This window comes from Apiospora aurea, assembly GCF_038362705.1.
Source record: "Apiospora aurea strain CBS 24483 chromosome Unknown utg000005l_segment0_segment0, whole genome shotgun sequence".
NCBI lineage: Eukaryota > Fungi > Ascomycota > Sordariomycetes > Amphisphaeriales > Apiosporaceae > Apiospora > Apiospora aurea.
The window spans coordinates 2,499,257-2,523,178 of NW_027117392.1; the positions used below are offsets into that span (position 1 = coordinate 2,499,257).

Consider the following 23,922-nt stretch of genomic DNA (forward strand, 5'->3'; position numbering starts at 1 on the left):
ATACGGCAAACAGCAGCAAGCAGCAAGCAGGCAAGAACGGCTTCGAATCGTTCAGGGCAGCGCGTTCGGGGGGGCATGGAATCCAGGGGGCAAACAGGGATTTGCTAGACAAGCCCGCGGGTCCGGCAGGTTTGATCCCTATTAACCCTGGATGACGTATCCGCAGTCGAACCAGCTGTAGAGCGCTAATTGGCCTAACCAACTGCCAACCTCGCCAACCTGCGCTACCTGACATGCTGTTCTCCCTACTACCTAGTGCCACGCCCAAGGAGGTCATGTATGGGGGAGGGGAAGAAAGAGTAAGGTTACGCATACCGCAAAGCGTTTCTCACCGAGTCACCGACTGGAGTCTGGCCGGCAGCTCGAGGCTTGAGTAGGTAAATGACTAATGCACATTGGAAATGGCATGGGAGGTGAAACAAGACGTGCATGCTGGAACCATTTGGCCAGCGAACCTGGTGAGCCTGCGAGTTCGTATTTGGCCTTTGACAGCGCAGATCGATTTGCGGTCGGCTTTCCATTTTATCAATCAAGTGATACGACCTGATAGTTCGCGGGTACAGCCTCGCCCAACGGACAGGGGTTCTTGGGGGTTCTGCCGCGCCAGGGGTGTGCCTCCTAACTTTTTGCATGCTGCATCTGGCTTATTGCTATTCTAGGCATCGCCCGGCACTTTTCTGCCGGCGGCCATCCAGTGCCAACGCAACGTTTTATTAGGTAGTCTATTCTAGAGACAGAGGGGGAACGAGTCTGGGGAGCGAGTGAGAGCAAAAAAAAGCGCTGAGTTTTGGTTCCTGGCGCGTCCGGCAGCCGCTCTTACATAGGCAGGTTGATAAACAAACACTGGTCGATCCATTGGCCGCAGCGTGAACCGCCAGGCAACCTTTAGGTCGGTTTAGACCGGATCGTCAGGCAAGGCCACGCAATGCACGCCCGATTTTTTCTTCTTTCTTGCTGCTCCGCCTCTCTGCTACCGCTGCTGCCACTGCGACGTGCAGGCCTGCTAGTAGTAGACCTGAAGGCCTGATGGGTGGAGAGCCCTGGAGTGGTGGCTGTTTCGTCCCAACTAACTGGGCTTAACCTTCTTGCAATCGGTACTTCAGGCTACTTGCCTGTCTGATCTCGGCGGCTACTTACGTCACGAACCCTTGCCCGGCTGTTTTGGCGTGGGCGGTCCCTGGAGGTTGGCTGGCTTTGGAGCTCGATCCTTAATCCTGGCCGACAAGAAGAAGCTGCCCGGTAGTCTGGATTATCTCAATTAAGCTACCAGTCAATCAATTTGATAATTCAGACCTCTCCTTTTCCCTCCCGTTCTGGTTTCACGAGGAACCATATTCTCTTCCCCGTTCCCACGAATCTTCGGCCACCCCAAATCACCATCGGAGGGCGACCGTTCGATCATACACTTCAGGCCATGGCGTTGCCCGGCTTCCGGAAGCGCCGCAGTGCGAATGCCGCCAATGCTGACGGCTCTGCGAAGGGGGAGCGGCCAACAACGATGCCATCATCAAGCAATTGACAAAGACACGTCGCAATGCCGCCCTTGTGTCGAGCTTCTGCTACCTGCTCGCCTTTGTCTTTCTGGTCCTTGTAAGAGAGAGCTTCTGGTTCGGTATCCACGTTGGCAACGGTTTCTGATTGGTGCTTCTAGGTGGAAATAGGAAACACGAAAGGCACCAAAGTGCTGGGGGATATCTACTTCTTCAAGCTGGATCTGGCCAACATCATACCGCAATCGGTGCCCAGCTTGAGCCTCATGAACTCGATTGCCCGCACCCTAGGTCTGCACGATTTCTATCAGGTTGGACTGTGGAACTTCTGCGAGGGCTACGATGATGAGTAAGGACTCCAGACCCTATACAGTCCCCGTCAGAGGGTGTTGTTGTTGCATGGCTAACCCGTGGAATAGGGGAATCACGTATTGCTCGACCCCCACGAACCTGTGGTGGTTCAACCCTGTCGAGATCCTCAAAAATGAGCTCTTCGCCGGCGCATCCATCCCTCTGCCAAACCAGGTCAACGAAATCCTCAACTACCTTCACCTTGCCTCGAACATCATGTTCGGCTTTTTCCTTGCCAGCACTATCCTGGACTTCTTGATGATCTTCATTGCCCCAGTTGTCATTTACTCCCGGTGGTGGAGTATGCCCGTAGGCATTATGTCCTTCATCAACTTCATCTTGGCCTTGGTGGCAGCAGCCATTGGAACCGCCATGTCTCTGATCTTCAAGTACGCATTGACGTCTCAATCCGACCTGAATATTCAGGTCGAAACCGGCACTAAGATGCTGGCCTTCTCGTGGATTGCCGTCGGTTTCACATTCTTATCGTTCATTATCCACTCGGGTCTTTGCTGTTGCTGCACCTCGCGCCGAGATGTCCGCACCGGTAGAAAGGGATCGCAAAGCATGCCAGCTGGTTCTATGGAGGAGAAATCTAAACCTGGGTCTAAGATGCCCAGTTTCGGCAGAACTTCAACTAAGTCCTAAGGCTTGGTTCATATGTACATACGCCGCCTCCTTACGGCTGCGGTGCACTTCATGCAGGCGTTCTGCCAAGATACTATAGATTCGGTTACTATCAAGCACCCCAACCTACCACGAGAGATATATACGGGTTCACTGGAAGGATATAGATAAAGCGTTGCATTTCAACGGCGTACTGGGAACAAGCACATGGACAAGGAAAATCCGGAATGAATTGATTATACCGTAATAGTAGTTTCCTACCCAGTATATTTTCGAAAATTGAATAGACTTCCCCCAAAACTCCCAATGTATTTGGGGATAGTTCAAACGTGCTAGTCCATTATAAGTGCTACAATCAAGACCGGCGAGGCCAATCATGCTCCAGTCCGGTATTTGTGCTGTCTTTTCAGAACCCCAACAGCGCTGCCCCAAGCTTGGTGAAGATGTTGTTTAGGGGCTTATTGTTGGCAGTCCGACCTCCCATGATGTCCTCTGCGTACCGTCTAGGTTCTACATACTCGACATTGCTCACAGTGCTGATACTTACTATCGTATCTTAGTCTGTCGAACTAGACGAAATGTTGCCACGAACAGGTCTTGGAAGTCAGTAAATGACAGGGTCCGCTACTCGATGGTATACATTTCACCTCGGCACATCTGTCTACTAGTATTCGGGTTTACGAAAGACCTGTGCGGCCGATAATCACTCACAGGATGATCCTCAGTGTACTAGCTGGACTGTTTAACCTCGTGAACTTTCGCTCGCCATAGGCCAGTGGCTGAGTCATACCGGGCGTAGCTCCGGCCAGTATTCAGAGCCGGAAACCCCGCACCCGGTGATGGAGGGTCCCCTCCCCCAGCCGATTCGCGAAACGCTTCTTCCACCAGATGAAACCCTGATAATCCATCTGATCGAACACGACTTGAATAACTCGAGATTCTTGAATTTCTCTTCTTTTGTATTCTAGGCAATCTTTCATCAACAAAGGAGACAGACAGCCGTGTCCCCAAGCAAACATTCCTACTCGCTACTCCGTTGGTCTACCAGACCAGCCATCCCGACGAGCAAGCAACATGGCAGAAGAAGCCGCCACCTCTTCTGCCGCCAAGCCCCTGATCACGGGCATCGCCCACATCAACCTCAGCATCCCGCCGGGGACCCTGGCGCACGCCAAGAGCTTCTACGGCGAGACCCTGGGCCTGACGCCGCGCGCCGTGCCCGCGGCCCAGACCGAGACGCTAGCGTGGTTCGACGTCGGCGCGGGCCAGCAGGTGCACGTCTCGACGGCCAAGCACGCCGAGGACACGACGGCGGCGACGTCGAGCCGGCACCCGTGCTTCGCGGTCGCGAGCCTCGAGGCGCTGCTCGCGCTCCAGAACCGCATCGTGGCGCACCACCGGCGCGGCGGGCCCGACGCGCCCATGGCGGCCGACCCCGTCGGGACAAGCTCGGGGAGCCAGGGGGCCGAGTACCCGACGCGGTTCTTCGCGCGCGATTTCGCGGGTAACCGTTTGGAGTTCTCGTTGTAAAAGCAAAAAGGGGGGAGGGGGAAGGGTCAAATGTTACACACAGCGCTTTCAAGTTGTATCACGGAAAACCCGAATAGTATACACTATGCAGCTGATTGATATTTCTCTTCCACGGGTATATATTCGGTTTATTATGTTATAGCATAAATCAAGGTTTTACTGTCCACTGTTGCTGTTTGGCCTAGTAGACAAATTCAAACTCGCTACGTTGTTCTTTCTTAATGCCGTAAGCCTTCAATGCCGTGCCGCTCAATATCATCTTTTTGTCCTCAGCCTCCAGAGAGGCCATGTAGAAAAGCCTCTCCATGATCGCCCTCCACTTCACCCACGCTCCTTCCACGCCGACGGTGCATACCGGCCAGTCGCTGCCGAACATGATGCGCGAGGGCCCAAAGGCCGCGAGGACGACGCTGAGCCAGGGCATGATGGCGTCGAAGATTTCTGTCTCATCGAGCTTCCTGAGCCAGTCGTCCATCTCGGAAAAGAGACCCGAGAGCTTCATGTAGGTCGAGCTGCACTTGCTGAGGGTGAACATGGCGGTCCGCCAGGCGATGAAAGAGGTGTCCTTGTGGACGTCGGTGACGGTAAGGTCGGGCTTGCACAGGTGGTTCAGGATGAAGACGACCTTCTCCTCTTCCGGCACGCCGTCGTGCGCCTTGTCGATCATCTCGGCCGTCTCCTCGAGCTGGATGCGGCCGCGGTCGTGCTGGTTGACGCCGACGTCGAACACGTACCCCTTGCGGCCGAGCAGCTGGAGGCTCTCGATGAAGCCGTCGCCCAGCGCGGTGCCGTCGGGCTTGTCCTGCAGGAGGTAGCGGAACCCGCGGACCCGGTCCCAGCTGTCGCCGGCCGCCTCCTCGGCCTTGGCCAGGTACTTCTCCAGGACGGCGGCGCCGCTCGGGATGGGGGCCCAGGGGATGTAGGCGGTGCACAGGCTGGCGTCCTCGGGGTCGTGGCCCTCGCCCGGCTTGGGCTGGCCCAGCACGATGCGCCGCAGCCACGACACCTCCATCAGCGGGCACTCCCAGCCGCTGCCGTCCTTGGCGCCGGCCTCGAGGTCGTGCTTGCGGTCCGTCTCGAGGAAGATGAAGCCCTGGACGTGCATGCCGACGGTGGCCGCTTTGTAGTCACAGACGGAGTGCTGTTTCGCCAGCGGATTCTCCGTGGTGGCCCATGCTAAAGTGGAAATCTCGCTCTCCGGGTACAGGTGGATGTGGGAATCGATGACAGGGAAGTCGTCGGCCATGATGGGTGCTCGGGTGTTTGTCTGGATGGTCTCGTTGGTAGAGGTCAAGTTTCCAAATGAAAAAAAAAAAATAAAAAAATCTCAAAGGGAATATCTTCTGGTGGATGTAGATAGTGTGGATGATAGTAAGAGGACCCAGTTCAAACAGACGAAACAGGGAGCGAGGGAAGTCTTTATACCAGACGTAGGCCTCTCCAAAAAAAAAGAGGGTTTTCGCATTCTCCGATATAGATGTACTTTTCTCCGCCGTTCTTTATTTCATATTCGGAAATATCAATTTGATGGAATTAGCTCTGTTTTGTTCTATCTACACAGGTATCCTAATGTCTGCAACACTGAAGTCGATCTCCTGACTTGAGAATGAACGGTCTGCCGTGTGCATTTCCGATTCCTTCGAAGATCGAGGAGCGAAGAGCGCGCTGCCATCAAATGGATGTTTTACCCCGCCATTGAGACCCTGAAACCGAGCCCCACCAACCCACCCAACCGTTTACCGTTTACTTTGAACCGAGCCTATAAGCTCCCGCCCGCATTTCCCCCGTTACATGACAGGAGATCATATCATCCACCCATAGGCGCGACCACTATCGACCGCATCATCTATTCTTAGCTACATATCTGTGTTATGAAGTCTTCGTTGCCTGTTCTGAATCTCGCCTAAACCACATTGGCCCAAGAAGTAAATCATGTCTTCTGGAAGTTACTCGCACACATGCAAGCGACTGCAATTACGTATACGCATTTCACAGGTGCAGGTTAACAAGAAAGCTTCGCTTCAGGTGAGGTAGGAATAAGATTCAATAGTCATCTATCCACTATCATGGGGCAGGCGAGCTGGTAAGGCTTGCCTGAATCCTCATTCGCATGGGTGGCTGGCTCGGGCTTTTCCACAGGCCAACCCGAAGCCACCGGTATTATAGATCCTGCAGCAGCCATCCTTCATGGCGTGCTGCTGTGCTGGAGAGCAAGGGCCGAGACTTGCTGGCTGGGGGCAAGTCTCGCTGCTCTGGGTTTCATTGTCGTAGCAAAGTAGACAATCGCACGACTGCGCAGTACATGATGGATGGTGGTGTTGGGGGTCCACCACCATTCACATCGTCATCTGCAGGTGGCAGTCGTGGGGGCCGCAGCATCGACCCAGATGGGTGTAGGCGCGCAGAGAGGCGAGCCAAGACCGGCTCGACTCGCCCGCCGCGCTGATGCAATGGAACAACAGGACGAGCGACGCTTCTGTCCGGAAGGGGGACAGCGTACAATCAAACTCGTTAAAGAATGGACGGCCTTTTTTCCTCGTATCTTCGGCCTGTTGGCGTTTTTGCTTGGGTTCGTTCATTATCCTCCACAGGTCACGGGGCAGTCCTTCAAGATCGCACCACAATGCCGTTTCGGCGGGAGCTGCGCGAGACGTACTCCTCCTCGTCGCCGCTGCTGGAGCAGGCGCTGTCGTCGTCGCTGAAGCCACATCGGGCGCCCCCGCAGTCAATCTTGACACGGTCGCCCTTGCGAGTGATGCCGTAGCGCTCGCAGGTGCAGTTGCTGCAGTCGGAGCTCGGGGTGCTGTAGCCAGAGAGCGACGAGTTGGGCGAGGAGCTGTCGGAGCGGTAAGACAGGCTGGAGCCGCTCGATGAGACGGGAGAGCTGGAGAAGTCGGTGACGATGTCATCCTCGTCGATGTCGGCGCTACCGAAGCGGGCGGTCAGTTCCTCAATGGCATCCTCGTCGCAGTAGTCGGCGTCCAAGATGTGCCGGGTGGCATGGGGCGTGATGGGCTTGGGTGCTTTGATTTGCGAGGTGGAGAGAGGTCTGCCCTTGGGGATGTCTACGGTCAAGGAGCTGCGCTTCGATGATCGGTGCTTGGAGTCTTTGGACGAGGAAGAAGAAGAGTGCCTCGAGGAGCTCTTGCTGGAGCTGGAGCTGGAGCTGTGGGACTTGGAGGAAGAAGACTTGTGGGACTTGTCCTTGGGGACGTCGAGGATGTTGAGTTCTCGGCCAGTGGTGGGCTCAACGGTGGACTTCTCACTGGGGTTGTGTGACACGTGGTAGCCGTCGATGATGTAGTAGTACCAGTATCGCTGGCCGGCCTCGAGGTTGCCCTGGAAGCGGAATGTGCCCTTCCACGAACCGGACTTGGAGGAACTCTTGTCCTTGGAGAGCGGGAGTTGACCGACGTAGTTGTCCCAAGAGCCGAGCAAGTGGACGGCCTTGACGCCGGAAGAGACGCGAAGCGAGAATGAAAGTTGAACGGTCGCCATTCTGAAGATTATTAAAAGCTGCTATTGCAATATTGTCGTTTTTGGGATTTTCGTCAAACGGAGCTTTGGATGAGCAAGTAAAAACTAGTTTTCTGTTTTATTAGGGGGTATGCGGTGGTGGTGGTGTAATTGGGGGTGGTGTATGTGTGGGATAGTAGACCAGCAACTATCGTGTGTTTTTTCTGTATTAGACGACTATTAGACGTAGAGCACAGCTCTGTCAACAACAAACAAGGGGAAAGGGGGAAAGGGGAAAACGAAAAACTAGTTTTTGAGGATTGAATGCTTGCTAAAGAACGAAGAGAGAAAGGAGGAGGGAAGGGGGCGGGAAAGCAGTTGGTTTATATGGCTGAGGCCATCTACAGAGGCCTAGTAAGTAGACAGCCCATTGCTGTGACCAGGGACCAGGGACCAGTGGCCACAGGGAACACACACATGGACGTTGTACGTAGTACGTAGTACGTTGTGTCCGATCTTCCCAGCTTCCGCCTTCCCAGCCATAACCGGGCCCGGCAGTCCCTCCGGCCAGTAGAAGACCAGAACACTAGGACACTAGCCTCGACGTGTGGATGCGGCAGATGGAGGTTCGGGGGCCTCTCTTTGGTCAATCAGATGCCGTCATGTCATGGTGAAGGTCAGATCACTCGAATACAGGTTTCCCGCTCTACAAAGAGGCGTTCAGTGCGCCGACGCAAGTCTTGCCGCACCGCATGCTGGGCGCTTAAGCACATGAGATGCTATTATGAGAGACAAGGGCTCTCCATGCGATCACAAAGCAAACGGAAGAGCCGGGGGGGGGCCTTTGGATTCCTGGGCCCTAAGGTCCTTGAAGGGGGAACATCTTCCGGCTAGGCTCAAAGGAGGCGATTGGGCGCTACACCTGTGGCCGTCATTGGCCAATGAGGCACAGTCGACAGCCAATACCAACACCTCGTTTACTGCCCATCACACGCCGCGTTAAGCATCACTTGGCAGCTGGACCAATAACGGCCAACGACAGCGATCCTCTGGCTGCATTGGATGCGTAAATAGATAAGAAGAGACAGAAAAAACAGTGTGTGCTGGAAAATCTACCAATCTGCACCTCTGTAGCCCGCACTCTTAGCTCGGACCCGTCCCGCCCGATTGCTGTATGCCTACTGCGAGGATCGAGGCCTTCTGCGCCGCCATTCGACAGAAGAACGAACATGTTCCAGGCACTCCCTGGCAGCTCATGCGCGAGGTGCATGTCGAATTCTTCGGTAGTATTCATGTAAGCCATCATGAGATGAGGGGGGGAAAGCAAAAGGGAATAATACCTAGGTAGGCTATCCAATCCACGTGGTGGGTTCTCGAGGTGAAGAGGCGGGATCGGACGAGTCGGATTCGAGACCCTCTCTATCAACCTAGGCCAAGCGGGATGGAGGGGATAAGAAAAAAAAACGTGAGGTGATGGGCGAGCCCGGTTCCGTTCAGAAACGTTGCAGCTGAGATGGATACAGTACAACTCAGCTAAGACAGACAGGTCTTTCTTTGGATTGATCACATTTCAAAGCGACCGCCATTATATGGAACCTGAGGTTATTAATAGCTATATCAAAAGTTTCGTTTCACTGTGGCCACGAAGGGCGATAGGTGCGAATAAACTGAGGTTGCAAACAAGTAAAAAACACAGACTGTTTGGATGCACCTTGGGCAGGAGATACAGTCAGTAGGCAGGCATTCTAGAAGTCTGGCAAGCCAGAAAACGGGCCTCCCACCGAGCCACGGATATACGGTCGACGCTGCCTTGGCCTACCTCTCTGTACTACCTGAAGTACAGGCTTTTCATGGTGCCTAGCCGAGCCTTCCTGTTCCTGGTCGATTTCGGTCGGTCATCTCTTGTCCGTGAGTGAGAGTGAGAGCTAAGAAAGGTGAGATGCAGGCATTCAGTCAGTCAGTCGCTGTGGTGCATGCACGATGCAGTATCCCATGGCCTTTAGCTCCGGCGGGTATGTGAATCGAATCACACACCGATTTGCATACCATGAAGAGGGGCATTTCGTGCCACTTTAAGAAGTACAATGTGCTGAATGAACACTTACACGCATTACAAGCACGGCAGCGATGGTGTGGGAACACCATAAGTTCAGAGGACGGATGCTGAATGCAGTCCCGGGCCCCGAAAAAAGAAGTAAGCCTAATTTGGAGCGGGCAAGCACACGACAACAACTGCCCTTGCTGCGAATCCTTGTCACCCACACACACTCTCTCTGTCTCTCGCCTAGGCAGGCTTCTGCATAGGCTTACAGGCTACAGCAGCATTCCTCTCGCTTGGCAAACAAATCTTCCGCGACTTGCACTCTCGATTCGTTAGCCGTCCGGATCGAGATCATATGGTGCCACGGCCGATTGCTTGCTGAACTCTAGAGCAGACAAACCTCGCCTTTTCCCTCGGACAAAAGGTCTTATTTGCGGCCGCTGCATGGTAAGTCGAAAAATCATGTCAGCTGTGGGCTCTATTAGTATCCCACAACGGCCGAACGCAGCCTATCAGGCCCCAACAGGCCCCAAGGAGATACCACCTCTTCAGCTGCATCTCCCGGCGTTTCCTTGCCATGGTTGCATTGCTATATTCTTCAGCGGCAATCTCGCATGCTAACAACAATGCAGCTCGTTTGCAACGCAAGCAGTCATGTCGGCTGGGCACTCTCGTCCGGAGGGGGACCTGGTCGCCTCCGTCACCGCCTTCGTCAAGGACTACATGTCCAATTCCGACGGGAGCCATGACTTTAACCATATACAACGGGTCCTCGGACTGTCCCGGTATATCTATACCCAGGCCACTAACAAGGAGACGCTGGACCTCCATGCCATAGTCCTAAGCGCTCTGCTCCATGATGTCGGCGACAAGAAATATCTCCAGCCAGGCCAAGATGCGTCCACAATGGTCCATAAGCTTCTCCTCTCCCTGGGCGCTGACGAGCAGCTCGCTCAGAAGGTCCAGACAATATGTCTCGGCGTCAGTTACTCAAGCGAGATCAAGGACCCTGCCCGCGTCCAGGATCTCGTCAGGTCTCATCCAGAGTTGGCCGTGGTCCAAGATGCTGATCGCATCGACGCCATCGGTGCTGTTGGCATCGGCAGGTGCTTCACCTTTGGCGGAACCAAGCCCGATAGATCCATGGATGACAGTATCCAGCATTTTGAAGACAAACTTGTCAGGATACAGTGCATGATGAAGACCGACACGGGAAGGGAGCTTGCCAAACAGCGGACCGAGCGACTGCTTCAGTTCCGAGAGTGGTGGAACGAAGAGGCTGCTTTCGCTGCTGCCCCTTCTACTGCTTGAGAGTAGGCCCAAGGCGATGGACATACATCGCAAGTTGGCCTAGCTGGACACCAGCACCAGCAATATATAATGTTCCAGACAAAGGATGTGACACTGGAGCACACAACATATGATCCTGTGTCAGAACATGCTGTTCCAAGTTGAGGTAAAGGGCAATCATATTGGCCACAGCCTTATCTCCAAGCGGAGAAGTCTATACATAGACAAGATGTGTAAGAAAGACCTTCCAGGCAGCTTGGTGAGAGGAGAGTTGGTTTGTGAAACCCCTTTATATCGTAGAACAGAACAGGCACTCGCGTCTTGACCCGAATGTCAGAGACTACCTGCCATTGCACCGCGTTTTGGCATGTTTCTGACTGTCGACCCAACGGCACGGTGACTACAGCTTCCTGGTTTGGCCATCAGCCCTGGGTTGAGACCTCGTCGTCTTGCAATGGAAACCAACATTTCCGGTCTGGTCTGACCTGGCAGCGCCAGAACCCGGCTCTATTCCCCTTTCAGCCATTCACAAGAGGCTCCCCCAATATGTGGCTGACCACCATCAGCATCTCACACTGCAAATCGGTATGCATCTGGGGCTTCTGGGCGGCGATCTCCCAGCGTTCCCCTCTCCAATCCAACCATACAGTGTAACGATGCATGCCTGGGTACCCCGTCCACTTGCAGCTTCACCCGAACCCTTACATGCGCTTGCTCCGGATGCTATTTCTGGTGGCGCAAACATTTTCGTTCTCGAGAGCCCTTCCGACGTGGCGGTACCGTAGCAATGGGTCACCTACTCGTCGTTCCCTCTACTCCTTCAGACTCGAGGCTGCGCGTCAATTAGCACTCCGGTCTTTCGCCCATGCGAATCGCAGACTTTCGCGATAACCATAAAATTGATTTTATCGTCGCCTGATTATAAGTCGCGATCTAATCTATACAGACGATTGCCTTATGCGCGAGCCCCTCGTTGCGTTGTAAGGCCGCTCGTCTTACGCTTGCTTTATGGCCATGATGATGTTCAATTGCCAAATAATTACGCTGTTCTATTTTCTCTTTCTGTCGTCCGTGACATATGCAACTCATGATGACGGGGACGAAGCCATTCCTGCGTCGCCGGCGATCCCCGCGGACGATGCAAGCAGCGAGCTCGGATTCACACCGCGATACTACGCAGAGGGACTCGCACTCTATCGGCTGGGAGGCCGACAAGTTGCCGGGCTAGATTGCAGCGATCCTACGAAAGTCCACACCTGCGGCGAATTAGGAGTTCTTGGAGAGAAATTCTGTTGCGCGAACGACCACTACTGCTTCTTTGGCGAGAACTGGGCGGTGCAATGCTGCTCTATCGGGAACTCGTGCGACAAGAAGTGCAATGCCACACAGTTTTTGGTCAATGTGACCAAAACATCGACATTCGACATAACTCTAGGAATCGTGAGCACGGGTTCGCAGCCAATTCTCACTCAATCTTCCAGCGAGCAAACTATTGAGAGCGGTGGATGTAAGCCTAGGAAATGCGCGGTTAGCGAGTTCCAGTGTCCTCAGGAGCTCGGGGGGAACTGCTGTGCGTTTGGAAACCCTTGCTCGAGTGGCGGGCTGTGCGGTGTCGCCATCACGCCGTCGCCAAGCGGGATCGTGCCTACCGCCAATGGATGCCCTTCCAGGAACCAGTTCGCCTGCGCTGCGAGCCTAGGAGGGAATTGCTGTTACAACGGGCAGACTTGCATAGAAAAGGACGGCGTCCAAGGCTGCACTGGGCAGCCCTCCTCGCCTCCCGGCACCGAGATCACCTACAGCGGCGGCGGGCTCAGCCGGGGCGCCAAGGCAGGCATCGGCGTCGGAGTCGCCGTCGGCGCCGCCATCATCATCGGCATCGTCACTTGGTTCTGCCTGCGCCATCGACGCCAGGCCCGGCGCAGCTCCGCCTACCCCTCGAACCGCGAGTACCAGAGCGTCGGCCAGAGAGGCCAAGCCTTGCCCGGCGGCGCCGCGGGCGGCACCGAAGTCATGTCGGACGCCAGCGGGCCCTCGCGGGGCCCGGGGCCGCACCGCACGGGTCTCGTCTACGAGTACTTTGGCCCCACCGCCGTCCCGGGCCCCTTCACGCAGCGCGACAACGAGACGCCCCACGAGCCGCGCGGCGCCTGGACCCGGTTCGCGCCCTCGGCGCCCACGCGCCGCGCCGTCCCCGTGCAGCCGGACAACCCCGGGGACATCGCGGCGCCCGTCGAGCTCGGCGACGACGACGCGCGCCACCTCAAGACGGTGCCGGTGCAGGCCGCCAAGACGACGCCGACGCCGTCCGTGGCGCCGCCGGCCAGTCCCGAACAGCAGGCTGAGGTCTTTGAGCTGTGGGGGTCCCCGGGCATAGAACCCTTCGAGAGGAGCCCGCTGGATGAAGTGGGAGAACAGCATCGACAGCAACAACAACAACACCACCAAGAAGAACAAGAGCGGCCAATTTCGCACCTGTCTTCGAATACCGAATACCAAAACAGCCAGGAGAACCCGGACCCCCACAGCATGGCCGAGTCCGGCTCGACTGCGGCGGAGAGTGCGCAGGATGGTAACGGGCATGGAAACGAGGTTTCGACTATTGCGACAACAGAAAGCGTCCAGGATGGACAGGAACACAGCACCGACCTAAACGACAACCATCATCGCCACAACAACAGCTCGATGCAGATATAGTTTTTAAGGGATAAGTGAGGGAGATGATAAAGCCAAAAGCCACACGGGGGTTTCTTTTATCATGTACGGCCAGTATATTACTCTATTCCGACTCTATTAATGCTTCGAGACGTCCGTAAATAGACGATTGATGAAATGACGACAATACCCCTTTTCGACGACCATTTGCTAGAATGCTTGTCTGTCTAAACGCCTTTGCGCCTTGCCTTGGCCAGCAAGCCCCATTCTATTTGGACTGAAATATGTGTGGCCTTGTTCAAATGCAATACTTCGCTATAATCACTCTTAACCCACGCCTTCCCAAATTGGATGCCTGAACTCCCTGATTAAGTAGAACACAGAAAATCTTTAGTAGTTTGTTGGGGCAACGGATGCCGTTAAGCTCAACTCAGGGCACCGCCAAACACGGCCGACTTTTGCAGGTCCCCCAGAAGATCGTCGATGTTGCCGAGGTACCGACAGAGGATCGCCTGCTTCTCGGCCTGGGTGCGGATGCCGGCGGCATCGCTGTCTGATCGCACGCGCGCGCCCCCTTCGCCGTCGGTACTGATCTGGAAGGCCTTGGCAAGCTTACTAGGGCTGCGCTGCAGCAGGGCCGGGACGGACTCGCGGGCGTTGGCGACGCTCGGGATCGAGGGCGTCTCGGGCATGAGGTAGAAGTACAGGAACTCCATGCACCGGTACTTCACCTCCTTGTTGGTGCCTCGCGACTTGAAGAGCGATGTCACGGTCAGCAGGCCGTCGAGGTTCTCGTAGGTGCGCGTGTTCTGTGGGTTGTCCACGAGCGCGATGTTGAGGACGCGCATGGTGGAAGACTGGATGGCGGGGCAAAAGTCGGGTTCGAGCAGATCCAGGAGCAGCTAGCCAAGCGTCTCGTCAGCATTTTGGCCACGGCGAAAAGAAATACAATCGTGATTGTACGAGAAGGAGTAACTCACATTCATATTTGATTCGCGACCAAAGATCTTGCGGCTGGGAGGGTGCAGCAACGAGACACCTTGCAACAGATCCAAGGCACTCAGAATCAGCAAGTCGTTTTGTCCATCGCCGCCCTTGGCGATCAGCCTATCGAGCGTGGTCACGAGACGGTGGGCGAGATTCCACTCGAAGCCCTCCTGCAGCTTGAAGAACTCGTGGAAGACGGGGTCTTCGGTGAGGCCGGCGAGCGACTTGGGTGCACGAGCGGCGCGGGCATTGTCACTGTCGTCTTCTGTACTGTTGCTGTCTTCCTTCTTGCCATGATGTGTCTTCTGTTTCTTGGGCAGGCAGATGTTGGCCATCAGCCCTTCGACTTGTCGCAGGCCCTTGCGAATCTTGGGGCCATCGTATGACGACAAGTTGTCAAAGGCGAGAGACAGCAGATTCTCCATTGCGATAGATATGGGAGATTTTGCTTTGTTTGTGATTTGTGATGCGTCGCGCGAGCGTGGGTTCCTTTTTCCAACGGCCAGGAGTAATCAATATCGGACAGTGTTGGAACGGCGGCGGGTGGTAGTTGCGCTGAGATATAGGGCGGTGGGATGAAACGCCGGGCAAGTATTCAAGGGCAAAGAGGGCTGGGTTTGGCGGATGGGCAATAACAACAGCAGCAACAATAAAATGGCTACCTTATGCCTTGGAGAACTTCAAAGTTAATACAGAGAGACGAAGAGAAGAAGCGACAAAAAATAACGATTACGGGTCTTTGGCGGTGGAGGGGCCCGAAGCAACAACACGAAGAAAAGGAAGATGACAACATCGGCGGTGGGATCTACCGTGCCTATGTAGATAGTATGGGTACATGCATGCACTGGATGCGTTGGGTACCAGTGCTGTATCCAACTTTGCCGCCTTTGCCATACCAGATCGTCCGTGGTATTGATCTGGTTGGTATACTGACCCGGTATTGACACGGTATTGATCGACCTGGACCTTTTGCAGTGGTTGACACAGCAACACTTGGACGACATTGCCATGCCAGGCCACATGCTGGCAGATGCAGATGCTGGGGTCAATCATCGGATTGATTGATTGAATTGATGGCGGATGTTGCAGAAAGCCAGCGCGCCGATAACCGATAAGGCCCTAGCGGCTAGCTTGCTAAAACCTGGCGCCCATCGCTGTCTGGGGTTGGTTCATGTTGCATGAATTGATGCGCCCGCCCGCCTAATAAGTAGCACCTGGTTACAGCACAGGGCTGATCATCACCCCGGGCGATATTGGACCACTATTCTACTTGCTTGCTTTACATCTATCTTAGACATAACATGAAGCTTTGAGCTAATGGGTGTTGGGTGGCCATTACACGATCTGTTTCTTTAGCCGGCAACAAGAGCGAGGTCTCGACTGGTCTCCAATCACTCATGCACTCACTTTGTCTGACCCTTCTAGGTACTCTTCAACCACCGGTACTGCCAACCACTGCCCATGTCCGCATAGCTCCTGAGGCTGGAGTCGGACAGACAGACAGCCCGCGTCCTGTCCATGACGTCTGTGATAGATGACACGCGGCGCCGTGCGGTTGGGACCGAGAGACGAGCGCAACCCGAATGCGATACCGCTGCTTGCTTCCACAGTAGCATCGCCCGTCTTGAAACAAAGCGTAACAGCTTGATGGCTTATTGCTGCTTGTGAGGTACGGTGGTTACCTGGTTACAGGTCCTACCTCTCTTACCATCAATGTAATGGGATGGTCCCCCGCGCCATCTCTGTCCTTCATAAAGCTACACCGTGTAGTAGCTCTGAAGCCTGCAACGCTGTAATGATCCCTGATAAATAAGTTGGTATTAAATCCTGCACCCATCACAGCCCGTGGCACGACCCACTTGAGCTACCTCAACTCGTCATCGTGGAAGCTGCATGTTGCTTTTTGGGTTTCCTCCCCGCATCGCATCCCACCGTCGACACCAGTCGCGGCCCGGTTATTGGAGCTATTCGGGTTTGATTAACTCCCGCCGCGACTTCGCCAGCAAGACTATACATACCAATTGATATATTTCCTTCCACCGCTTCCTAGGCCTGCAGCCGTCGCCCCCTCTTGCCTGCAGAGAAAACGCGGCGCTCGAGTCTGTTGCCGCCTTCTCGTATCTCGTACCTCCCATCCATCCCTTGCGCTTTTCGCTCGGCGCATTGCCTCGGGCCCCCACCGCCGGATAAGCAACTTGGGATAGCTGCTGCCTGTGATCCTCCACCTCCTGGAACCAACGGGGACCTGGAGCAGCTTGCGAGTATAAACCCGGTGCCTCCTTGTCGCGGTTACCTGCATGAACCTAGTGCCCAACGATACGAGCTTCTAGTACAAGACGATGCTCCCATCTGCCAGCAGCCCGCCTCCCTTTCAATCCCCCAACGCCATTCCTCCCCGAACCTCGTCCACCGGCCACACGGTCCCTCACGTCCCCTCCAAGTCGGTCTTACGGCCTGTCCCCGAGTCGGATTGGCTGGGCCAGAGCACTCGATCCAGGCATCGCCACAGCTCCTCCGTCACTGCTGGCCAAATACCTGGCCCTTCTTCCGCCATCATGCAAGCTTCCGCCCCTTCGGACCCGTCCCGCTTCGAGACGGAAGACTTCAACTTCGCAGCCAGGAAGACCTGGACCGACCAGAAGGAGAAGATCTTGTGGGGCCCATACGACTACTTGGCCGCCCAACCTGGGAAGGACATCCGCAAAAAGCTCATTGCCGCCTTTAACACCTGGCTGAATGTCCCGGACGAGAGTATAGAGACCATCACCAAGGTTGTGGGCATGCTGCACAATTCTTCACTGCTGGTCGACGATGTGGAGGACAATTCGCTGTTGCGGCGGGGCATGCCCGTTGCGCACAGCATCTTCGGCACCGCGCAGACCATCAACACAGCCAATTACATGTATTTTGTGGCACTGCAGGAGATCCAGAAGCTGAACAACCCCAAGGCCATCAGCATCTACATGGAGGAGCTGCTCAACTTGCACCGAGGCCAGGGCATGGACCTCTTCTGGCGAGACACCCTCACAGTCCCAACCGAGGAAGACTACCTCGAAATGGTAGACAACAAGACGGGAGGCCTGTTCCGCTTAAGTATCAAACTGATGCAAGCCGAATCGCCGTCCTCGCTCGACTGCACCGAGCTGGTAAACCTGCTCGGTCTTATCTTCCAGATTCGCGATGACTACATGAACCTGGACTCGGCCGTCTACAGCAAGAACAAGGGCATGTGTGAGGATTTGACCGAAGGCAAATTCTCCTTTCTCATCATCCACAGCATCCGCGCCAATCCAAGCAATCTGCAGCTCATCAACATTCTGAAGCAGAAGCCTACGGACGAGGAGGTGAAGCGCTATGCTGTCAAGTATATGCATGAAACGGGCAGCTTCGCCTACACCAAGAAAGTCCTCGATGTTCTGATCGAGCGGGCTCGGAAGGTCGCCGACAAGATTGACGAAGAGAAAGACAGGAACGAGGGAATTCATAGGATTTTGGATGCAATGGTTATTCCTGATACGGAGAATGGCGCCACGGCATGATCGAGTCATGACTTTCCACTCGGTACTTTTACCGTTTCGCCCAGGAGGATTGACGTTGACGGTGCATGTTGTGATTGCGTGACGAGCAGGTGTGATTCAGACGGCGTTCTTATTCGGATACCCTTCTTTCTGTCCCCCCCAGTTCTTCGGTGGGGGCTGACGATATCATGCTTGATGGTCACTCGGCTTCTTGGCACTGGGCTCAGTCCAGTTGCGAACATTTGATTTCTACTCAGGGACATTACTATGCTGACGCGATAGTATTTGGCTTGCTCAACCTAATAGGTAGCATACTCTGTTCCCACAAGCGGACTCCCTTCTATTTTCAGTGTGTTCATGATATCGTCTATTGGCATTTTCATGTTCACTTGTGCTACCTCAACAAGCTAGGCAGGGGGGTCTGCAAATACCGAACAGTCTGAGGTTCCTTTGGGTGTAGCTAATCGGATTGCCACTGGGGCATGTCCTAGCAACTGGACCATTAGTGTCTGCCACGGGTTCTAATGAGGGAATCATGTCTAGTTCTGATTTCCCATTATGTATCTATGTCATGGACTTTGGCTCTCTCAATCATGCTTCGGCCGTTTTGTAGAAACTCTAGTCCCTCCCCTGGAAGCAGAGCCCGATTCAAGCCTTTGTGAGACAGCAAGGCTAGAACTAGAGCTTGAAGAGCCCTCTTATATATACATGTTAGGAAGAGGGGTATTGCCTTCTTGTCTGTAGATACCTAGATTGCGCGGAGCAGCCTGCATACTCCCACCGCGACAGGTAGCAAGCATCTAAGCCGGTGGCGGCGCATACAGCGCTTGCCTCGTTTTGATGTATTCTCGCCGCTCTGCATCGTACGCCGGCCACAGCTGCGAGAGGGGCGCGGGTTTGTCCGCGCCGGGAAGACAAACATCCGGGTCGATGGTGCGCACCTTGGCCAGCCGCGGCAGCGCCAGGCTCTTCCCGTCCGGCAGCCCCTCCCGCTCGAGCCGATCCATGGCCGCTTGCTGCTCCGGGCTCGCCGCCCCGCGCATGCGCGCCCAGAACGCCTCGTCCGACAGCGTCCAGAGCTCCGCCTCCTGCATCGTGTCTTGCTGGAGCAGCGACTTCATCAGCCCCGCCGTCCGCGTGTACAGGTCCCCATGCGACGGGTTGCCCCAGACGTCGCGGTCGCACGCGGCGTAGGCCCGCGCCAGCGCGAGCGCGAGCGGCGCCTGGTCCTGGTCTTGCAGCACCAGGTACCGCTCCGGCGAGTCGGCGCTCGGCCACGCCCGCAGGGAGGCGATGACGCGCTGCGCGTCCGCCAGCGTCATGTGCTCCAGCCCCACCACGTCCCGCAGCGCGTAGTCGAGGCGGTCGGCGCAGAGGCGCGGGGCGGGCTGCTCGACGAGCGGGAAGAGCTCCTCGTCGAGGGGGCCCGGCAGGTCCACGAAGCCGTGGCGGGCCAGGATCTCGGGGATGGGCGTGAAGTCGCGGATGTAGCGCATCTTGTGGACCTCGTGGAAGCTGCCCTCGTCCACGGACGACGAGGCCATGGCGAAGTCGACCACGTGGCTCATGGCCGTGTGGCTCACGTCGTGCAGCAGGGCGGCGACCTGCTCGGCCACGCTCGCGCCCACGTGTCGCACCAGCAGCATCGCGCCGACCGTGTGCTCGAGCCGTGTCACCTTGGGCGTGAGGCCCAGCAGGCCCGAGATGCCGTGCTGGTGGACGCCGGCCAGGCGGGCCAGGGCTTCGGAGCGCAGGAGCTCGGTCAGCACCGGCTCCGTGATCGTCACGGTGCCGTACAGCTCGTCGCGGATGGTGACGACGGCGGCGGCGTCCCCGTCCTGGCCGAGCTCGTGGGTCTGGAAGCGACCGGCCCGGATGGGAGCCGAAGAAGCCGAAGAAGCCGAAGCGGATAATGAGCACATTGTCATAGTCGTATGACGCCCTGTGCTCTGCGAGAATGCGTCCAGTGGTCGTCGTGTCGCTACTACTGAGAGACTCCGGGCCGCTGGAGGGTGTTCACAGCGGTCAGGTACCCTTAAGGCGCCACTATTATTACTACCACGACCCCACTTGGTACGACAAAGAAAGAGAGGACAAGTAACCGAGAGTGCCCGCCTTCTGCTATACCCACAAATCATCGGACCTCGTCGCCGGTAAGACCGGGTTAGAATTGCTACTATTTTTGGTGTTGAAGAGTGGTTTGTAAGACGTAGAGGTTGTTGCTGTTGCTGACTGAGTCGGGTGACTGCATACTTAAGTATACGATGCTCCTCTCCCCCACGGTTTCCCATGCTAAGCTCCGGTTCAGGGGCCCATGGGTTACCTCGGGACGCAACCGACCCGAACCTTTCATTCGTTTGCTTGATTCTCATGTTAACTCAATATTGTTGTAAACGCTCGAGTTCTGTGTAACACAATTTACATTTTGCGTGACCGTGCGTACCATAAGCGCCATGGTCGTGTGAAAATCGCCGGCGTTTCCATCATATCACCAAGGTAGCCTCTATTGCGACTTGACTTCCAAGCCTAATCACGCCAATACCATAACATTATATGTAATTGCTAAACGCCCATTCAACTACTCCCGTCCTGTGTAGCCGAAATATTCTTTCTCTTGACAAGCCTCACCCAGCGCCTACGGCGCCACTCACCCCTTCTTCCCTCAAAGTCCTCGCCCTCCTCCCAGCTTGGCTGTGGCATCGTGGCCTTGCCCTTTCCTTTGCTAGGGGGTTTCCCCTGCTCCTCCCTATCCTCAGCCAAGCCAACCCTGTCTGCCGAACTCTCATCGAAGATATCGTACACCCATCTCTCCCCTTCCGTCTCGACCTCGACGCCGGTAATGATACGTTCCTCCACCCATTCTCTGCTCCACAGATCCAGGGCCCATTTCTTCTCATGCCATTCCCAGCCTTGCGGGGGCTGTACGTCCTCGAAGAATCTCGTGCCCGTTGCCCGCTCGCCCGCTATTCTCGCGGCTGAAAGCGGGTCGTACGGTGATGGGCTGAAAAGCCAAGCCTCCCATTCGCCATCAGGGCCAGAAAGTCGCTGCAGCTCAAAGATCTCGACCTCTCGTGTCTCAGGTGCATCGTCAAGAATCACGTCGCCTTCGACAAACTTCTCCATCCAGTTTCGTGCCTTTTCCTCGTTTTCCTTTAGCTGTTTCCCATGCGTGCCCTGAATCTGCTTCTGGACGGCTGGGTGTCCCATGACAGTGACGGCCCAGCCGCCAATCAAGAAGATGAAGCGCCATGGCATGGTGTTCGAGGCTACGCTGAGCAAGAGGCACGCTGCGAACAGGAAGATGAAAATAGCACTGCTCAGGGCCTCGTCGCTAAAGTTGAGGCGAGGCACCAACATCGTAACAACTCCGTCATGGAGTTGACTGAAATCTTCCATGCTGTTCTGCAGATCTCGCATATTGCGGAAAAAGTCACGGCTGAGCTCCTTAACAGGCTTCACGGTCCTCGCAGGTGCAAGAGGGGGCCGTATGGCGAATAGCCTAGGGCTTGGTCGCTCGAGAGACTAAATGGTGCTTCCGGATGGCGCGTGATAAAGTAGGGAATCATAACACCGACGAGAAGGATAGCCAGCGGAAGTAACGGGAGCAAAGACGGGTCGAGGCATATGAATGTGAAAACAGCCAAGAAGGACATGGTATGCGTGGGATGGCGCCAGGACAGAAGCCGAATCACGCGAGCTTGGAAGACGAAGACAACCCCGATGCGACCGTTGAAGCGCCGAAAGTTGTTTGACATGGTGGGCAAGTTGAAGTTGGGCCGGTCGGCACCCGAGGGGCCGCCGCCGCCTTTCGCGCCGTCGTCGGGAGGTAATGCGCCGCCATCTTGGAGCACCTGGGCCAGCACCTTCTCAACCAACAAGTCCTGGATGTTGGCTTTGTCCTTCAACGCCGAGAAGCGCTCCCGGATGCCGCGTCGCTTGTGAATAGACGAGTCGGCCTCTGGTGAACTGGGTTCCTGGGCGGAAGACTCGTCGTGTTTAGAATCAGATGCTTGTCCTCCAGAGCCAGAGCCAGAGCCAGAGCCAGAGCCAGAGCCAGAGCCAGAGCCAGAGCCAGAGCCAGAACCTTCTAGCCTGATTGTGGGTATGGGATCTTCACGGTTGACGAAGACATCGTGTGTAAACTCGTGATCCATAAGGAAAGACTGGTTGGCTCTGTCGATTTTGTGGTCGTTGAGATGATGACGTATCTTTTGTTACACAGCTCCGGCTAGCCCGCGCAGAGCATCACGTTTGGTGACGCTGGTGATAGGGAGAATGCTGGCTGCTGTGGTCTTGTATCAGTGCACCGGTGGTCCGTTGGTGTTCTCCTCAGTGACAGTGTCGCACGTCGGGCGTGTTCGGCGAGGAGGGATGGGGACTTGTCAAGAGATGTCACATGCCATCTCATCTATTGACTGAAATGGCTGCAGCCTGTAGGTCCAAGGTTGGTTAGTTAGCCTGTGGCCCGGTGGCCCTGTGGCTACAGGTGTCTACAGCGCCTCTGCATTCCGGCATGTTGTTTCGTGGGGCCGCTGGTGGGGTCGTTAATCCCTGCCATTCCGCTGGACCACCCCCCTGTAGCTTTTCGCAACCGCGCTAAGGATGTACTGAAGATCAATTCATCAATGAAGCTTTAAATTTTCGGCTTCCAGCAAGCATCCCACCCTGCCCGACCACGACGCCGTAAACGTTGCGACAACACCCAAGATGCCCATCACGATACTCCAGCCCTCGTTGGCACCGCCGGCCAAGCTGCGCGATGCCGACTCCGACTCCGACTCAGAGGGCGGCGCCGATCTCGAAGGAGATATCGCCATGGGCCGCCCAGCCAAAAGAGCACGCACTCAGGACTCTTCGATCATGACGCCCGGCGAAATAATAACAGACGACCCTCAATGGATGCGGTATGGACGGCCCTGCTGACTCAAAACCCCGCCAATGTTCTAACTTCAAGATTGATAGTGGCCACGGCACCTACGTCATCCCCGGCGCATCGTCCAACACAATATTGTCCTCTGTTGCCGGCACCTTAGCCAAGACCAACAAGCTTCTCTCCGTCCGACCGCTGCGCGCCCGATACACGCCCGAGATTGGTGACCTAGTGGTCGGCCGCATAGTGGAAGTGCAGGCCAAGCGGTGGCGCGTGGACGTCGGCGGAACCCTGCTGGCCCAGCTCCCCCTCTCGGCCATCAACTTGCCCGGCGGCATCCAGCGAAGACGTACCGAGACGGACGAGCTGCAGATCCGAACCTTCTTCAGCGAGGGCGAGCTGCTCGTGGCTGAGGTACAGCAACTCTACAACGACGGCGCCGCGGTTCTGCACACGCGCAGTCTGAAGTACGGCAAGCTGCGCAACGGCGTCTTCATGTCCGTCACGGGCACCGGCGGCGGCGGTGGCGTGGTGCGCGCGCGCCGACAGGCCTTCACGCTGGATATCTCCGGCACCGACGAAGTGAGCGGCAGCGAGAAGATCGACGTGCTCCTGGGCGTCAACGGCTACATCTGGATCAGCAAGCACATCGAGGGCGAGGGCGCGGCGGCCGAGACGTCGGGGCCCGGCATCACGCGGATCGAGGAGAGCGTGGGCCTGAACGTGTACTCGAGCCAGAACGACATCATCCCCGTCGACACGATGCGCGAGATCGCCCGCGTGCGGGGCGTCGTCACGGCCCTGGTCGAGAACGGGCTCAGGGTGGACGAGGAGATGGTGACCAAGGGATACGCCGAGGCCGTGGAGATGGCCAAGGAGGAACGGGATAGCGCTGATACTCTCTGGTTAGGCGGTGAGAGGGGCAAGAGGCTCGCAAATGCGCTTGTTGGACGGTGATAGCTCCGTCCAGCAGCAGTCATAACCACGAATATAATCATACCCAAAGCAAACAGCTTTTGCCTATATCGGATGGTGATTTGTGGTGGACTTTTCACCTTGCTACTTCTCCCTGTCATTGGCGCGATTTGATGAACCCTATAAGTTCTC

At 55.9% G+C, this 23,922-nt stretch overlaps 12 protein-coding genes across 12 annotated transcripts; 6 read left to right on the forward strand and 6 right to left on the reverse strand.

The window, feature by feature from the left end:
- Window positions 1-1,414: 1,414 nt before the first annotated feature.
- Window positions 1,415-2,489, forward strand: PG986_007332 (uncharacterized protein; the record flags this gene model as incomplete). Its single annotated transcript, XM_066843554.1, has 4 exons — window positions 1,415-1,445; window positions 1,481-1,590; window positions 1,652-1,839; window positions 1,910-2,489. The coding sequence occupies 4 exons, from the start codon at window positions 1,415-1,417 to the stop codon at window positions 2,487-2,489; spliced, it is 909 nt and encodes a 302-aa protein (XP_066699666.1).
- A 1,053-nt stretch (window positions 2,490-3,542) lies between these two features.
- PG986_007333 (uncharacterized protein) lies at window positions 3,543-3,998 on the forward strand (the record flags this gene model as incomplete). The annotated part of the gene is made up of 1 exon (XM_066843555.1): window positions 3,543-3,998. One exon carries the CDS (start codon window positions 3,543-3,545, stop codon window positions 3,996-3,998), a length of 456 nt encoding a protein of 151 aa, XP_066699667.1.
- Window positions 3,999-4,179: 181 nt separating this feature from the next.
- PG986_007334 (uncharacterized protein) lies at window positions 4,180-5,244 on the reverse strand (the record flags this gene model as incomplete). Its single annotated transcript, XM_066843556.1, has 1 exon — window positions 4,180-5,244. One exon carries the CDS (start codon window positions 5,242-5,244, stop codon window positions 4,180-4,182), a length of 1,065 nt encoding a protein of 354 aa, XP_066699668.1.
- A 1,361-nt stretch (window positions 5,245-6,605) lies between these two features.
- Window positions 6,606-7,496, reverse strand: PG986_007335 (uncharacterized protein; the record flags this gene model as incomplete). Its single annotated transcript, XM_066843557.1, has 1 exon — window positions 6,606-7,496. The coding sequence occupies one exon, from the start codon at window positions 7,494-7,496 to the stop codon at window positions 6,606-6,608; it is 891 nt and encodes a 296-aa protein (XP_066699669.1).
- Window positions 7,497-10,149: 2,653 nt separating this feature from the next.
- PG986_007336 (HD domain-containing protein) lies at window positions 10,150-10,806 on the forward strand (the record flags this gene model as incomplete). The annotated part of the gene is made up of 1 exon (XM_066843558.1): window positions 10,150-10,806. One exon carries the CDS (start codon window positions 10,150-10,152, stop codon window positions 10,804-10,806), a length of 657 nt encoding a protein of 218 aa, XP_066699670.1.
- A 996-nt stretch (window positions 10,807-11,802) lies between these two features.
- On the forward strand, window positions 11,803-13,482 carry PG986_007337 (uncharacterized protein; the record flags this gene model as incomplete). Its single annotated transcript, XM_066843559.1, has 1 exon — window positions 11,803-13,482. One exon carries the CDS (start codon window positions 11,803-11,805, stop codon window positions 13,480-13,482), a length of 1,680 nt encoding a protein of 559 aa, XP_066699671.1.
- A 383-nt stretch (window positions 13,483-13,865) lies between these two features.
- Window positions 13,866-14,852, reverse strand: PG986_007338 (uncharacterized protein; the record flags this gene model as incomplete). The annotated part of the gene is made up of 2 exons (XM_066843560.1): window positions 13,866-14,342; window positions 14,421-14,852. 2 exons carry the CDS (start codon window positions 14,850-14,852, stop codon window positions 13,866-13,868), a joined length of 909 nt encoding a protein of 302 aa, XP_066699672.1.
- Window positions 14,853-16,766: 1,914 nt separating this feature from the next.
- Window positions 16,767-17,966, forward strand: PG986_007339 (geranylgeranyl pyrophosphate synthase; the record flags this gene model as incomplete). Its single annotated transcript, XM_066843561.1, has 1 exon — window positions 16,767-17,966. The coding sequence occupies one exon, from the start codon at window positions 16,767-16,769 to the stop codon at window positions 17,964-17,966; it is 1,200 nt and encodes a 399-aa protein (XP_066699673.1).
- A 779-nt stretch (window positions 17,967-18,745) lies between these two features.
- PG986_007340 (uncharacterized protein) lies at window positions 18,746-19,867 on the reverse strand (the record flags this gene model as incomplete). Its single annotated transcript, XM_066843562.1, has 1 exon — window positions 18,746-19,867. One exon carries the CDS (start codon window positions 19,865-19,867, stop codon window positions 18,746-18,748), a length of 1,122 nt encoding a protein of 373 aa, XP_066699674.1.
- A 652-nt stretch (window positions 19,868-20,519) lies between these two features.
- On the reverse strand, window positions 20,520-21,362 carry PG986_007341 (uncharacterized protein; the record flags this gene model as incomplete). Its single annotated transcript, XM_066843563.1, has 1 exon — window positions 20,520-21,362. One exon carries the CDS (start codon window positions 21,360-21,362, stop codon window positions 20,520-20,522), a length of 843 nt encoding a protein of 280 aa, XP_066699675.1.
- Window positions 21,363-21,400: 38 nt separating this feature from the next.
- On the reverse strand, window positions 21,401-22,099 carry PG986_007342 (uncharacterized protein; the record flags this gene model as incomplete). Its single annotated transcript, XM_066843564.1, has 1 exon — window positions 21,401-22,099. The coding sequence occupies one exon, from the start codon at window positions 22,097-22,099 to the stop codon at window positions 21,401-21,403; it is 699 nt and encodes a 232-aa protein (XP_066699676.1).
- A 553-nt stretch (window positions 22,100-22,652) lies between these two features.
- On the forward strand, window positions 22,653-23,772 carry PG986_007343 (exosome complex exonuclease RRP4; the record flags this gene model as incomplete). The annotated part of the gene is made up of 2 exons (XM_066843565.1): window positions 22,653-22,849; window positions 22,908-23,772. The coding sequence occupies 2 exons, from the start codon at window positions 22,653-22,655 to the stop codon at window positions 23,770-23,772; spliced, it is 1,062 nt and encodes a 353-aa protein (XP_066699677.1).
- Window positions 23,773-23,922: the final 150 nt, after the last annotated feature.